General features: G+C 44.3%; 2 protein-coding genes and 1 pseudogene across 2 annotated transcripts in view; 2 read left to right on the top strand and 1 right to left on the bottom strand.

The window, feature by feature from the left end:
* Nucleotides 1-4,075: 4,075 nt before the first annotated feature.
* On the top strand, nucleotides 4,076-5,883 carry RBM8A (RNA binding motif protein 8A). The gene is made up of 6 exons (XM_012643442.1): nucleotides 4,076-4,252; nucleotides 4,547-4,606; nucleotides 4,740-4,817; nucleotides 4,984-5,120; nucleotides 5,428-5,564; nucleotides 5,675-5,883. Exons 1-6 carry the CDS (start codon nucleotides 4,186-4,188, stop codon nucleotides 5,718-5,720), a joined length of 525 nt encoding a protein of 174 aa, XP_012498896.1. The 5' UTR covers nucleotides 4,076-4,185; the 3' UTR covers nucleotides 5,721-5,883.
* A 66-nt stretch (nucleotides 5,884-5,949) lies between these two features.
* Nucleotides 5,950-12,854, bottom strand: LOC105809593 (annotated as a pseudogene).
* A 1,609-nt stretch (nucleotides 12,855-14,463) lies between these two features.
* The window catches only part of PEX11B (peroxisomal biogenesis factor 11 beta), a 6,120-nt gene continuing 4,213 nt past the window's right edge, over nucleotides 14,464-16,370 (top strand). Inside the window, exons 1-2 of the mRNA XM_012643441.1 lie at nucleotides 14,464-14,575; nucleotides 14,963-15,164. The gene's annotated coding sequence lies outside the window, so the exon portion shown is untranslated. The remainder of the gene's footprint in view (nucleotides 14,576-14,962; nucleotides 15,165-16,370) is intronic.

Genomic DNA, 16,370 nt, shown 5'->3' with positions numbered 1-16,370 from the left:
CGTGTATAATTTTATACAATTAAAAATAGATTTTTGTCTAGTGAGCCAGATTGATTGTTTCTTGAGACCTATGTATCAGAAGAGCTGTAAAATGCCTCTTTTTTTTTTACATATGTACTAGAAAAGAATTATTAGTATTTGGGGGATGGTAGAAATAAGATTGTACTGCTGGGGAGAGGAAACCTGTCTCCCCTTCTCCAGATATTTAAGGAACCTGGATTTTGTCCTCAGTCCTTTCTCCTCAAGCTCTACCCATTCCTACTGGCTGTCTCACCCACTATGGTGACTTAAACTCCACTATACACATGATTTTCAAACCTATTTCTTCCACCCCAACCTGTTTTGAGTTTTTACATCCATATTTCCACATACTGGATATTACCACCTGAACATGACAGAAGCACATTGAACTCATATATTCAAAATAAAATCCATTTCTCCATACTTGTTCCTCTTTAACTCCTTAGATCTATTATTGGAATTATTCATTATGTAAATCAGAAATCTCAGATCCATCCTCAACTCTTCTTTATTATCCTCTAGTCACTTACTGTTGAGTCAGCCTTCTATATAAACTGCTTAATCCGGCAGTCCCAACCGTTTTTTTCCACAGACTGGGGTGGGGGGGTGGGGGTTTCGGGATGATTCAAGCACATTACATTTATTGTGCATTTTATTTGTTATTATTACATTATAATATATAATGAAATAATTATGCAACTCACCATAGTTTGGGGACCCCTGTCCTAATCTGTTTTGTCCATATTTACTGCCTTAGTTCAAGTTCAGTCCTTTCTTGTCTCTAGATTGGACCACTGCTGCAACAGCTTCCTAACTGGTTTTTGCTTCCTTTATTAACATCCTTCATAATACTGTCATTTTTTTTTTTTTTTTTTTTGAGACAGAGTCTCACTCTGTTGCCCGGGCTAGAGTGAGTGCCGTGGCATCAGCCTAGCTCACACCAACCTCACACTCCTGGGCTCAAGCGATCCTTCTGTCTCAGCCTCCCGAGTAGCTGGGACTACAGGCATGCGCCACCACGCCTGGCTAATTTTTTCTATATATATTTTTAGTTGTCCAGATAATTTCTTTCTATTTTTAGTAGAGACGGGGTCTCGCTCTTGCTCAGGCTGGTCTCGAACTCCTGAGCTCAAACGATCCGCCGACCTCGGCCTCCCAGAGTGCTAGGATTACAGGCGTGAGCCACCACGCCCGGCCATACTGTCATATTTTTTTATAAAATACTTATGACTGTGCCACTCCCTTGCTTAAACCATCACTTAACTATTTTTACCTTTAGCAGCATTTCCTAGTTTCATATGTGAACCCTTGAGGTTACCTCAGATGATTTTAGGTAGCAGATGGACGAACTTTTAAAATTCTTAATAGTTTGCTTTTATTTGAATTTGTAGCAGAAAAATATCGGTTTTCCATTTATGGAGTATTAAAATTTCTTTTTAATGTAAATTTATGCTTAAAAAGTCAGTCTATTTAAAGAAAAATAATAACCAAAAAATAGTATGGGGACCATTTGCAAATGTCAAAAATCAGAAATACTCAAATATTTGAAGTAGAGAAATTTCTTACCTATAGGATAAATTTCAAAATCCTTATCATGGCAATTTGACGCTGAACTATATTTCTAGCTTTATTTCCTAGTCACATAGTGTCAGATATATAGAATGTCTTGCCATCCCGATATTCACTCATTCAGTAAGTATTTTACCAAGTGTCTACTATGAGCCAGGCACTGGGCTAAACTTTGGGGATATAGTTGTAAATACGCCTCTCTGCCATAAGTATTACCTTCTAATGGGAAAAACAGACAAAAAACAAGTTAGAAAGTAAACAAGATAATTAAAGATTCTGATTTAAGTTCTGTGAAGGAAATAAACAAGAGTGAAGGACAGGAGGGTAGAGAAGACCCCTTTGTACTGATTTTTTTTTTTTTTTTGAGACAGAGTCTGGGCTCTGTTGCCCCGGCTAGAGTGCCGTGGCGTCAGCCTAGCTCATAGTAACCTCAAACTTCTGGGCTCAAGCGATCCTCCTGCCTCAGCCTCCCGGGTAGCTGTGACTACAGGCACCCACCACCATGCCCGGCTAATTTTTTTTTCTATATATATTTTCAGTTGTCCAGATAATTTCTTTCTATTTTTAGTAGATATGGGGTCTTGCTCTTGCTCAGGCTGGTCTTGAACTCCTGACCTCGAGCGATCCTCCTGCCTTGGCCTCCCAGAGTGCCAGGATTACAGGCGTGAGCCACCGCACCGTGCAGAGAAGACCCCTTTGGATGATAGTACTATTGAGAGCTAAAAGGATAACGTTGAACCAGACATGTGAAAAGCTGGAGGAAGAGCATCAGGAACAGAAAGCTGCAAAAGTCAAGATGAGAAAGTACACCTAAACCATGGTTGAGGGAAAGTATAGGGAGAGCTAAATGGGTGAGGGGGAAAAATGGGGGTTGAAGACGTTGAAGACATAGGCAGAGCAGGCTGTGTGAGCTGGAATTTTACTCTAAGTGCAACAAAAAGTCAAGGAAAGAGCCAGTTATGGTGGCACATGCCTGTAGTCCCAGCTACTCAGGAGGCTGAGGCAGGAGGATTGCTTGAGCCCCAGATTTGTTGCCATCCTGGGCACCACAGTAGTACCCTATCTCTAAAAATGAAACAAAACAAAACATAAAATGTCAAGGAAGGGTTTTTATAGGTATATGACCAACTGATTTTTAAAATAATCACAGTACCTACTGTGGAGTAGTCTCAGTACAACTGCTTTGCCTGGAAAACTACTTAACCTCAAAGTCCCAGTTCAAATGCAAAGCACCCCCTCCTCCTGAATAGTCCTGGAAACTTTCTTTGTACTGACATAGCACTTTATGGTATAGTGTAATTATAAAGTGAGTGTTGATAATGCAATTATTTGTCTTTGTATTACCAGTATTAACTAAAAATATATATATATTAACGAGTTTTATATTTTGAAAAAAGGAGAGCTTTATTTCTCATAAAGGCTAGCAACCTGCTGGGGCAGCCATTCCAACAGGTTGGGAAGCAGGGGCCCAGGCGAGAAGCCAGGCACACATACCTCAAAGAAAGGACAAAAGGCAACAGGGTTTTACACTGAACAGGGTGGTCAAATATACATATTTAACAAGCTATAGAAGGAGTAGGAGTCACGAATATTTATGGAGGGAAATCATACACATGTAATTCTGCTCTCCCATCCCCTCATCGCTGGGAACTCAGTTTTAGGGTTTCTGGGGCCCCCCTGGGCAAGAGGGGTCCATTCAGTTAGCAGAGGGCTTAAGGTTTTTTTAGTTCACACCAGCAACTCCTCTAATATTAGACACACATATAGGCATTCAGAACTGTTTAATAATTTCATAAATGAATCCACAGTCCACTGTTAATGAACAGGATTCCAGAATTTGGAATCGTTACGGGTTTTGCCTCAACTCCTAGGTTTTCAAACGTGAAACATCTTTACCATCTTCAAAAAAGCTAAAGCCCCTATTTTGTTTAAGGCTATGACTTTTTTTTTTTTTTAATTCTCAATGGCAGTAGGAAGAGGTTGGGAGTTTTATCTTAAAAAAAAATGTTGATATCTGTCTCACCAATCGTATTTCAACGGCAATCACATCTGTTAGTTTCCTTAGCAGAAATTCGGTGCTGCAGTATGTTCCAGAAGCTTTTTGAGCCAGCATTGCTGATCAAACTATTATTAAAAAATCGCTTCTATCATAGATCAGGCTGCTCTTCGAAACAAGGTACAGGCCTAGAAGTTTTAAGAGAAAAAACTTTCTTCAACTTCCATTTCCTAGTTTGAGGTAAAGGGAAAGAAAAGCAACCCTCCAATATAAAGAAATTAGGCCGGGCTTCACCGTTAATAGTACACTATTTCCCATGAGCCACCAGTGTTAAGAGAAAGCCACTGACTCCGTCTATCCCCTAGTTTGACCCTCCCGGATGCATTTAGCTCACGACCTTCTCAAGATGGCTGCAGAAACACTTCCGGCATCTTCCCGAACTAGGCCTGACTCCATATGCGTATTTTCAGCGCGCCGGGGGCGGGGCTTAGCGTTAGCCTCTGATTGGTCAGCTTGACTGGCGACCTTTCCCCTCTGCGACTGTTTCCTGCGGTGCCTAGTTCCTGAGCGGCACAGACGAGAGCTCGATCGAAGGCAAGATGGCGGATGTGCTGGATCTTCACGAGGCTGGGGGCGAGGATTTCGCCATGGATGAGGATGGGGACGGTGAGGACAGCAGAGGCGGCTGCGGGAAGCGGGGAAGGTGCGAGAGAAGGCTGTAATAGAAAAATTTAACCTCCCTTCTCCCCGGCAGGGAGGAGGGCAGCCGGGGAGCCGGGGAACCGGGTCTGTGTAGAATTAGAGGCTCCGCCTCCTTTGGGAGGAATGGGGGCGGGACCGGGAAGGGAATGAGACAGGAGGCGGTGGGGGTCCTCTTTCAGATAGTATCTTGGGAAACAGACAGTTGTTGTAAATGACTCTTGTCATTGTTGCTCATCCTTTTCTCTTCTGGGGCTCTAGAGAGCATTCACAAGCTGAAAGAAAAAGCGAAAAAACGGAAGGGCCGCGGCTTTGGCTCCGGTGAGTGTGGCGAAAATGGGATAGAGTGGTGTTGGAGGGCGGGAACTACGAGTTTTGGAGTCCCCCACCCAATTCAGGAGGAACAGTGAAAGAAACGGAGAGCTTTTGGTGATCTCGTGTATGTCCATTATAGAAGAGGGGTCCCGAGCGCGGATGCGTGAGGATTATGACAGCGTGGAGCAGGATGGCGACGAACCCGGGCCACAACGCTGTGAGTAAAATGGAACCTGTTCGGGCTCTGTGTCTGTAGACAGAGACCAATAAAATAAACCCAATAGGGATGGGTTCAGAGCTAGCGTAGCCAATTTCTGAAGTCTGCGATCCTGATTGAAGTTTTTCTCTTTTGTGCTCATACAACCTCCCTCCTTCCCCAACAGCTGTTGAAGGCTGGATTCTCTTTGTCACTGGAGTCCATGAGGAAGCCACTGAGGAAGACATCCATGACAAATTCGCAGAATATGGGGAAATAAAAAACATTCACCTCAATCTGGACAGGCGAACAGGATACCTGAAGGTATCCTAAATGACATTTCATTAATTCCCTACCCCCATAACCCTTAGACAGCATCGGTAGTTCTCCTATGTTTGGTGTAATTGGCCAAGAGCAAGGTTGAAGTACAGTGACATTGGAAATTGATTTTGTTAGACACAGCAAAGAGACAGACAGAAACAGACATGTCATATATGCAAAAGAGATATGTGCTGTACATTCATTGTTTATATGTTTTTCTATTTAAGTATGAGTTGAGATTTACAGAAGATACTCAATGATGCTTGGTGAAATAGGACGGTTTTGATATTTCTCTTTTCATTTGCCCTAGGGGTATACTCTAGTTGAGTATGAAACATACAAGGAGGCCCAGGCTGCTATGGAGGGACTCAATGGCCAGGATTTGATGGGACAGCCAATCAGTGTTGACTGGTGTTTTGTCCGGGGTCCACCCAAGGGCAAGAGGAGGTAAAGTGGAGAGGGCAAACACTGTTTTGGTGAAGGGTGTATGAGCAAAACAGAATAAGGACATTGTATTGTGTCCCTCTGATGGACTCCTGTCATTTTTTTTCCCCTAGAGGTGGCCGAAGACGCAGCAGGAGTCCAGACCGGAGACGTCGCTGACAGGTCCTCTTGTCCAGGTCTTCTCTCCAAGATTCCATTTGACCATGCAACGTTGGAGAAACAGGGCTGGGGTGGAACTTGCTGTGTTTATATTTAATTCCTTACCCTACCTGCTTAGTGTTTCTTTTGAGTACGAATAAATGTTCCATTTTTGTTTTCTACATTTAAAGTTACTTTCCTGTTCTGACATTGAAAGCTCTGAAGCACTATTTACAGTAAGGCAATATGGATCATTGTGAAGATTCTTCTAGGGACTGAATTCTATGTGAGTTTCTATATTAAATATAGTCTTAAGTGACAGGGTTAATGTAATACTGCTCAGTATTTCTTTTTCTTGGAAGCTAAGAAAGCAGGGGGAAAAGTGAGACATTCTTATGATATTAGAAAATAATTATTCTGTTCCTATGTACTCTGTTTAGAGCAAATGGATGTTATAGGAGTGTCTTCTTTTGTTTCTCTTGCCCTTCTTAATGTCACATTTGTTTGTACTTCCAGCTGTCTAAGGGCTTGAATCTCCTGTTGGGGCATTTTCCCACACTCTCCTTCTCTGGAGGAGTCTGTAGTAAGTCCTTGGTGCCCTCCTCAGCAGCCAAAGGTGAAGGCCCTAAAGAGAAGAGGATCCTAAGGAGCACTGAGGAGGCCAAAGAGGAAAAGGATGTGGCTGAGCCTGGGAGGGACTTCAGTTAGCATGTCAGGTAGAACCAGGACCACAGACCCAGTAGGTAATAACGTGTCCAGCAGAGGACAAAGGTCAGCAAGACAAGCAGGGGCCGGACATGAACATAGGGGCAATTGTCTAAGGAGCAGCAGAGGACAAATTCACTGATGGGGGCTAGGAATTTAGAGAATATACTCAAATTCAGAACCATTCAGCTTCTGAACTGAGTACAGGGTGAGTTGATAGAGGGGCAGAGATCATGAGATGGAGCTCTCCTACAACCATGAGAATGCTGCAAACCCTCTATCCCCTCCCAACCTGGGAATATATGATCTCCTACCACCAGCAATTATGACAGACTCGTTAGAGAAAAGGTTTTGATTAAGGTGCTATTAGGTAAACCCATTAAGTCTATTTGAAGACTTGATGGTGTTCAAGAATAAAGAATACTAAAAACACTAAAGAATAAAAAATACTGGCTGTTGGCTCACACCCGTGATTCCAGCACTCTGAGAAGCCAAGGTGGGAGGATTGCTTGAGGCCAGGAGTTCAAGACTATCCTGAGCAAGAGTGAGACTTTGTCTCTACAAAAAATAGAAAAATTAGCCGGGTGTGATGGCATGCACCTGTAGGGCAGCTGCTTGGGAGGCTGAGGCAGGAGAATCACTTGAGCCTGGGAGTTTGAGGTTGCAGTGAGCTGTGATGATGCCACTGTACTCTAGCCTGGGTGACAGAGTGAGACTCTCTCAAAAGATAAAAAAAAAGAATACTGATCACCTTTGTCTCTAATTCTTGCCCAGCTAACTCAGCTTAGCTAGAAGCTGTTTAGAATAGAAGGCATTCAATAGCATTACCTCCAGCATCAGGTGCAAAAGATATGGCTAGGTTCTCACTTTAGTTTAGTGACTGATGGCTATCAGATAGGTAGATAAATTGTGCTACAGGGAATAGTTCTCTGGGAATTGGGAGTCTCACCATGGCTCCCCTTCCTTATTTGGGGACTAGATACACTGAGGACTGTGACTATAGCGGATGGCCATGGCTGTCAGTGATAGCAGAAAGTGAAGAGGTTATAGGTGGTTTCTTGCTATTGAGCATTTTTTATTTTTTTTCTTGAGACAGAGTCTGGCTTTGTTGCCCGCACTAGAATGAGTGCCGTGGCATGAGCCTAGCTCACAGCAACCTCAAACTCCTATGCTCAAGTGATCCTCCTGCTTCAGCTTCCTCAGTAGCTGGGACTATATGCATGAGCCACTATGCCCGGCTAATTTTTTGTTTCTCTTTTTAGTTAACTGGCTAATTTTTTTTTCTATTTTTAGTAGAGATGGGGTCTTGCTCTTGCTCAGGCTGGTCTCGAACTGCTGACCTCAAGTGATCCTCCTGCGTTGGCCTTCCAAGAGTGCTAGGATTACAAGCGTGAGCCACCATGCCCGGCCTGTTATTGAGCCTTGAAGCTGCCTTTGGTGACACACTGAGTGAAGGCACTGGGCCAGCTCGGTGGACAGTGTGGAATAGGAACAGCTGGAGTGGAGTTGAGGACTATTAAAAGTGATTCCCCCAACCTTCCCACCTATGTCATACTGTCTCTTCCCAATTCATCCTTAACTCCAGGTGGAGCAGTGCAGTGGTAACTAATAATTCATCCACGGTGCCATTTTAGACAAGTTAGAAATATATCTTGAAAATGTCTTATCTTTTTAGGCTTGACTATGATGCTGAGCAAAAGTTTCTTAAATCCTGGAACTTAAAAGGATCCTGCCTTCTCAAGTACTGTTCTAACATTACACTTTATGAAAGTATGATATTTTGGCCAGGCGTGGTGGCTCATGCCTGTAATCCTAGCACTCTGGGAGGCCGAGGTGGGAGGATTGCTTGAGCTCAGGAGTTGGGAGACCAGCCTGAGCAAGAGTGAGACCCCATCTCTACTAAAAATAGAAAAATTAGCCGGGCGTCATGGGGCGCACCTGTCTTCCCAGCTACTCAGGACTCGAAGGAGGATCACTTGAGCCCAGGAGTTGCAGGTTGCAGTGAGCTACAATGATGCCACTGTACGCTACCCAGGGTGACAGAGTGAGACTACCAAAAAAAAATGATATTTATGATATTTCTACCACCTCACCCACATTTTTAGCTGAAATGATTTTCCTGATACATATGTGATAAATTTTGTGGAAAAAGAAATCTTGTATAAAATGGGTGCTGATGGGCCCAGTGTGGTGGCTCGTGCCTATAATCCTAGCACTCTGGGAGGCTGAGGTGGGAGGATCACTTGAGCTCAGGAGTTTGAGACCAGCCTGGGCAACAGCGTGAGACCCTGTCTCTGCTAAAAATAGAAATTAGCCAGGCGTTGTAGCGGTCACCTGTAGTCCCAGGTACTTGGGAGGCTGAGGCAGGCAGATCACTTGAGCCCAGGAGTTTGAGGTTGCAGTGAGCTATGATGACACCATTGTACTCTACCCAGGGTGACAGAGAGACTCTGTCTCAAATAAATAAATAAAATGGGTGCTGCTAAATCCCAGGCCATTTTGCAGCCACTTTGAAGTGACCTTTTGTAGTAATAGTTTTATGTATAATAACCAAAACTGTCATGGTGAAACAATGATAAATAATAAAATTTAACATTTAAAAGATGCTGTTGCCTGCCTCATCTCCTTTTTGGTAAGTTACTGGGTTTTCAGATTGAATCAGTAAAGACTATTTTTCAGTTTAGAGCTGGCAGGGTTACAGTGCCTTGGTTCCAGTAATGTAGATTGAGTCACTATTCGTTTGTTAAAAGGCAAGCTCATTAGATACCAGATTCCTAGATACAAGGCATTTGGGAAAGTGATTTTAGCAGGGGTGAGGGACTTTTAGGAAAGGTGAATAATATCAGCCAAAGACTAAATTTTATGAACTGCTTGGAGTTATGATTAGGCTACTCTGAGCTAGTTGGGGAGTGGTCTTTCTCCTTCCCATCTTGTTGCATCCATATATTTCTGGGTGTTTCCCTCCCCACCCTCTGCTGTGACTTGAAATACTTGAGTATTGTGAGAAGGAGTATAAAATAGTCAAAACTCTTGGACTTACAGTTTGGTCCATAGCCTTGCTTCTCCTATTTTACATGCCAGTTACCACCTACTGTAGAAACACTCCTTTCAACTACCGATAACTTGGAAACTTGAGCCTACAAAAATAAGTAGTTTCTAACTACTTATAATACTCCTTCACCACACTAACATCACGCTATTTAAAAAAAATTTATTGACGCTAATATTGTAAATACAGTTAGAGCACATGGACAATGCAAAATTTATCCAAAAGGACACTAATTTGGAAGCCAGTTTGCCATTGAAACAGATTGCAATTGTCAGATTGTTGAGCTGTAAGAAAGGATAAAATTCATCTCCTATTCCATCATCTTGTGGCCCATGCTTAGCCAAAGTCACATTGCTAGTTAGTGATAGAGCCTAGACTCAAAAAAAAGTAAAACAGGCAAACAATGCAACAAAAATAGTCTTCTACTTCCCGGGCCATATCTAAAATTTGCTTCATATAAACAAACCCAACTGTAATTCCTATTGCACTGTGGCAACAGGTTTCTTTTTAACACTTTGAGTGGTAGAGGTCCTGTTTGCAACATATTGTTGGAAGCAGTATATATTTTTTTTGTCCTTAGAACTGTAGTCAAACTTTTTTTTTTTTAAAGACATTCTGTGGCCAAGGCTGGAGTGCAGTGGCATGATCATAGTTCACTGCAGCCTTGAACTCCTGGGTTTATGTAATCCTCCTGCCTTGGCCTCCAGAGTCACTGGAATTACAGGTGTGAACCACCGTGCCCAGTTTATAGTCAAAGAAACTTTCAGTAAATTTTTAATAATTTAGGATTTAAGGATCGAATCTTAAATCTGACTCTAATGCATTATCATTTCAGAGACTGAAATCGTAGGCCATTCTTGGGCTCCTTCCATAGACATAATCATCCTATAGTCTCAGAGATTCTGCTTTATTTGGTTCCCCTTTCCCCATGGTAGTGGTAGTGGTAGTGGTTTTTGTTTTGAAGTAATTATTTTGTATTTAGCTTTTTTCTAGATTTCTGGATCCTTTTCAATATTGAGGTTTGATTAACCTGGTACTCAAGTTCAGATACTCCCTTGTTTGCAGTTTGGTACCCATTCCACAATAAAGCCAGAGGAGAAAAATACAAACCTGATTATGTTACTCTCCTCCTTTTACTTTAGTATCTCCTCACTGCCCTTGGGATAAAGTACAAATTCGTATTTGTGATCTGGCCCTTTCCCCTCATGGCTCATTACTCACCATTTTCTAGTCCTCAACTTTAGCAACAACCATTTTTAGATCCTCTACTTTCCATATTCCCCAGCATTTCTCCTACTTTAATTTGTCTATTTTTCAAGAATCAAATTTTAATTTTTATTTATTTATTTAGAGACAGGGTCTTGCTTTGTTGCCCAGGCTGGAGTGCACTGGTTTGATCACAGCTCACTGTTAACTTTGAACTCCTGGGCTCAAGCAATCTCTGGCCTCAGGTTCCTGAGAAGCTGGGACTGCAGAGACAGGGGTCTTGCTATGTTGCTCAAACGGGTCTCAAATTCCTGGCTTCAGGTGATCCTTCCGCATCAGCTTTCTAAAGTGCTGGGATTACAGTCATGAGCCACAGCACATAGCCAAGAATCAATTTTTTTGTTTGTTTTTGTTTTTTTTTTTTTGAGACAGGGTATCGCTTTGTCACCCAGGCTAGAGTGCAGTGGCATCATCATAGCCCACTGCAAACTCAAATTCCCGAGCTCAAATCATCCTTTGCCTCTGCCTTCCGAGTAGCTGGGACTAAAGGTGTGCACCACCATGCCCAGCTAATTTTTTTTTTTTTTAATTTTTCATCAGTGTGAATTTCCAAGTCAACCCAGCTAATTTTTTTTCTATTTTTGTAGAGACTGGGTCTCGAACTCCTGAGCTCAAATAATCCTCCCGCCTCGACCTCCCAAAGTGCTAGAATTATAGTCATGAGCCACCATGCCTAGCCAAGGATCAAATTTGAACATCTCTGGAAAAGTCTTCCCTGACTGCAAGAGTGGGTCACCCATCCCCTCATTGTCTCTTTTTTTTTTTTTTTTTTTTTGAGACAGAGTCTCACTTTGTTGCCCTGGCTAGAGTGAGTGCCATGGCGTCAGCCTAGCTCACAGCAACCTCAGAGTCCTGGGCTCAAGCAATCCTACTGCCTCAGCCTACCAAGTAGCTGGGACTACAGGCATGCGCCACCATGCCCGGCTAATTTTTTCTATATATTTTTAGCTGTCCAATTAATTTCTTTCTATTTTTGGTAGAGAAGAGGTCTCGCTCTTGCTCAGGCTGGTCTCCAACTCCTGAGCTCAAACAATCCGCCCGCCTCAGCCTCCCAGAGAGCTAAGATTACAGGCGTGAGCCACCGCGCCTGGCCCCCCCATTGTCTCTAACTCCTTACCTTTAGCATAACACTTTTGACTGCATTCTGTATAGTAATTTGCATAACTTGTTTGTCTCCTGCACTAGTCTATACGTTTCTTAAAGGCAGGACTTTTTGGCTCTATCCTTAGCATTTTAGTGTCCCTGGAGATGATGCACATTATTCTTTGAATTGATAAATGAATGTGCCACAAAGCCCCTAACTTCATGCTCTTCTTAATAGACCTCCATATATATTTCCTTCCTGCCCTATAGTTTTTCAGCACCAATCACTTACAGGAGGTGGGACTGGGAGGATGCAAAGAGTTGGAAGCCAAGTGTAGTAAAACAACTCTGAAGGAAAAGGCACAGATACAGGGTACTGCTTTTAACAGGTAGGCTCTTAACATGTAAATTAAATTAACATGCAAATGATACTAAGTTGCAGAAGAGATAGCAGAGGTTCCCTCCCAGAGGATTAATGGTTAACAGTGGCCAAGAACATCCTTTGACTCCCAAAGTTCACGCTGTGTACTCAAATCCCTGTCCAGCCCAGCCCTGAGTCTGGACAAGTCACTTGCCTGGGGCAAGGCAAGCAGGAAACTAAGTCCCCAGAAATTTCTTTCCACCTGAGCAGGGTCCAAGCCCATTGAATACTGTTGCCTGGAGGTCAAGCCCAATGACCACAGGCAGCAAAGCTGCGGCATACTTGGCCACTAGTTTCAGGAACATGAGGTCCGACATGTGATGTCCCCGGCCTGCCATTGAACAGTGATATTCCAAGTACCACCTAGGGGCATAAGCACAAAAGTGACCAGTCAGATGGCAGCTGCTAAATGGGTAGAGGGTCGCTGGACCGGAACAGGGCGGAGCTGACTGCGTTGTGGCCAGCCATGTCGCTGACCATAATATGGCCAGGTTCCCTCTAGCTGAAGAAACAAAACAGCACAATGGTCACTCCCATTTGGACCTTGGCTGCAGCTGAGAAGGTGGGTAGCTCTGAGCCCCCCATCTCCACTCTTGATCCCACCAGACCTCCTCCTCCGCTGCTGACGCATGGTCGTGGCCTGGAACGGAAGGGTGGGGAGGATGAATTGTGAGTATGAAGCGGTTAGCTTCGACCACTGACTCTTCGCACTCCCTTTCGGGATCTAGAGCTGGTTATTGCGAATTTCGTCCACTAAAGCCTGTCTCTAGAGACTTTCCAACTGTTCTGGAAGAGGTCACCTGTCTAATTGAAACCGTCCTGCAGGGAACGGAGATCTGGTACTCATCATGCTCCTTTTTCCTTCGACAGACTAGTCTGGGCTTCGGACTTAAACTGCCTTAGACCTCTTTAGCTCCTATAGCCTCGGATTCAGCCGGAGCTTACGTGCGTGTGTGTTGGGGCGTGTTCTGCTGGACGCACCCGGGTGAACTCGCCAAGCCGCCAGGGCGAGAGATCACTGAGGCGCTTCTCGCCCCGCCCCCAACCCCTACAGGCTCCGCCCTTTGCCCTGAGTATTTAAAGAAGAATGTGCAGCTGGCGGCTTACTCAGGGAAATAGAGATCGTCTGATAAGGGGATGCTGTAACGGAGATAACACGCACTGTAACTTGCAGGTGTAGACCCAGAGACAAGAACTTCGAGTCCTGAAATTCCACTTCAAGGGCCGGCTTTGCTCGCTTTCTCTTCGGATGTTGTTTGTCCCTCGCGAGGCACCGTTGGGTCGCCCAGGAGGCGTGACGAGGGGCGGGAAGTGGGTCCGGAGCGGAGCCGTGCAGCCGGGGCGACCGCTGTCATGGACGCCTGGGTCCGCTTCAGTGCTCAGAGTCAGGCCCGGGAGCGGCTGTGTAGGTGCGACCTGAATAGGAATGAGGGGAGGACGGGCCTAGGAAGGTTCTCGTGAGACGAGGTCAAGTCAGGTTACGGGGGTCAAAAAAGGTCAAGTCCTGCTACGGGGGCCGGGATGGACCGTGGGGCGCAGATTTGAGCCGGTCGTGAGGAAATCTCTCACGCGAGAGATGGGGAAACTGAGGCACGAGTGGGCCAGCGGGGAGGCCACTCAGGGTGGCCGTGTTCACATAAGACCAACAGTTTCTTCACTGGGCGGTGGTTAAATGAGGAGCATTCGCCTCGTGGTGGATAGCGACCCGAACTCTGTCCCCAGAGCTGAGGAGGCGCTCCCGGTTTCCGTGTCCCTTCACCGTGCTGTCACCCGGCAACCCCTCTGCCTCCACTCTTGTCTTTGGTCTCGATTCAGCTCGAGGGCCTTGAAATCTCTTAGCTCACCTATTCTGAGGAATAATCTGCCCTCCACCTATCGACCCCCCCACCCCCCGCCCTGCCCCGTACTCGTATATCAGTTACATGCTCACACTGATGTGCTTGCCATGGACCCCTGCTGCCTTCACTGGCCCCTTCAGGCCTCATCGTTGTCAAATTTCTTATTTTCTCAACTTTCAATAGTGCTTCCCACCCGCTTCTAGGCTCCTTTTTATCCTTGTGCCTTTCCCTTCCCTTGGGCTGGAGGAGAAACGGTGAGCTATGGACATGAAGAGGAGGAAAGGGAATGGTGTCATACTGGGAAGAGGGGAAGTCTGTCCATCCTTGCCTTTTGGAGGATATTTTTGGGAGGGGGTTTAGGGAGGTCTCCGCCTTACTTTGCCTGTCCTTTTCTCCAGGGCTGCTCAGTATGCCTGCTCTCTTCTTGGCCATGCCCTGCAGAGACATGGGGCCAGTCCCGAGTTACAAAAACAGATTCGACAACTGGAGGGTCATCTGAGCCTTGGAAGAAAGCGTAAGTAACTGTGCCTTTCTTTATCACCCCAACCCTTCCTCCATCCCCAGCTATTCCCCTTAGTCTCTCCTTCCTGTTTTTTACCCTTTTTGCCAGTTCTTCTCCCTCATTTGGCTCTACATGCCTCCCCTCGATGTAAGAGAGCAGGGGTAAGGAAGTAATGGAATATTGGAGAGAATGGGGCAAGTCTGAGAAAACTAAACTGGGACAAAAATTAATTAAAATTTGAAATAAAAAAGAATGAACTGTTTCTGCTCTTTTTTTTTTTAAACTGTTCCCATTACTTGCTTGACTTTCATCCTCTTCCTTTCTCTCTTTTTCTGTTTCTTGCTCTCTATCTGCCTCTTTACTTCCAAATCCTTGCTTTCTCTTGCTAATTTCCACAAGTTCTACGCCTGGGTAACTCAGCAGATGCCCTTGAGTCAGCCAAAAGAGCTGTGCACCTCTCAGATGTTGTCTTGAGATTCTGCATCACTGTTAGTCACCTCAATCGAGCCTTGTACTTCGCCTGTGACAATGTCCTGTGGGCTGGAAAGTCTGGACTGGCTCCTCGTGTGGATCAGGAGAAGTGGGCCCAGCGTTCATTCAGGTTTGATATCCTTTTATCCTATGAGACCTTTTATAGCGTCCATACTGCATAGCTAGTGTTTTGTGAGACAAAGGTCTCTCAGGATCATCCCAGAGTATACATTGATATGTCTTAACCAATCACTTGACTTCTAATCTTCATTTAGTTCTTAAACTATCAGAGAATAATGAATGAGGGCAGATGGAAGACAGATGTCCTTCCATGATGAATGAATAAGATTGGGCAAGGTAAGATATTATATTGCTTTAATTGTGAGGGTTGAGGGGCCATGATCCCCTCACTACCTGCTCATTTATTCATTCATTCCAAAAACATTTATTAGGTGCTTACTGTGGGCCAGGGGATAAAGCGAAGAGCCCACCAGATGTGGTGCCTGCTCCCATGAAGCTTCCAGTATAGTTGGGAAGTCAGATATTAAAACAAATAACCACTCAGTTATATTTGTAGGAAGGTACATGGTGTTATGAAAGAATATAATAAGGGGAGCTAGTTTAGATTGAAAGATCAGGGAAGAATTCTTTGAAAAGTAATATTTTAGTTCACACCTGAAGTCTGAGAATTAGACAAAGCAAGCAGTAGCAAAAAAGACCTTTCCAAACAGAAAATAGCACATTCTAAGTCTTTGAACTAAGAAAGACTTCAGAGAAATAGGAAGAAAGCCAGTGTGATGGACGGTATTGAGTGAAGGACATAAGTTTAAATTGTAGTAATAGATGGGGGCCATATCATTAATGCAGAGCCTTGTAGACAATGGTAAGAATTTTTTATTTGTTTTGTTTAAATTTTTTTTTTTTTTTTTTGAGACAGGGTATCGCTTTGTCACCCAGGCTAGAGTGCAGTGGCATCATCATAGCCCACTGCAAACTCAAATTCCCGAGCTCAAATCATCCTTTGCCTCTGCCTTCCGAGTAGCTGGGACTAAAGGTGTGCACCACCATGCCCAGCTAATTTTTTTTTTTTTTAATTTTTCATCAGTGTGAATTTCCAAGTCAACCCAGCTAATTTTTTTTCTATTTTTGTAGAGACTGGGTCTCGAACTCCTGAGCTCAAATAATCCTCCCGCCTCGACCTCCCAAAGTGCTAGAATTATAGTCATGAGCCACCATGCCTAGCCAAGGATCAAATTTGAACATCTCTGGAAAAGTCTTCCCTGACTGCAAGAGTGGGTCACCCATCCCCTCATTGTCTCTTTTTTTTTTTTTTTTT

The sequence above is a fragment of the Propithecus coquereli genome, unplaced genomic scaffold (genome assembly GCF_000956105.1).
Source record: "Propithecus coquereli isolate 6110/MARCELLA unplaced genomic scaffold, Pcoq_1.0 Scaffold197, whole genome shotgun sequence".
NCBI classification, from domain to species: domain Eukaryota; kingdom Metazoa; phylum Chordata; class Mammalia; order Primates; family Indriidae; genus Propithecus; species Propithecus coquereli.
This window is presented reverse-complemented; position numbering and strand designations above follow the sequence as displayed.

Excerpts from the sequence above, each read along its gene's own strand:
- RBM8A (XM_012643442.1), top strand. The coding sequence starts at position 4,186 with ATGGCGGATGTGCTGGATCTTCACGAGGCTGGGGGCGAGGATTTCGCC. Across the intron at positions 4,607-4,739 it reads GGGCCGCGGCTTTGGCTCCG|AAGAGGGGTCCCGAGCGCGG; the intron begins GTGAGTGTGGCG and ends TGTCCATTATAG. Across the intron at positions 5,565-5,674 it reads CCACCCAAGGGCAAGAGGAG|AGGTGGCCGAAGACGCAGCA; the intron begins GTAAAGTGGAGA and ends TTTTTCCCCTAG.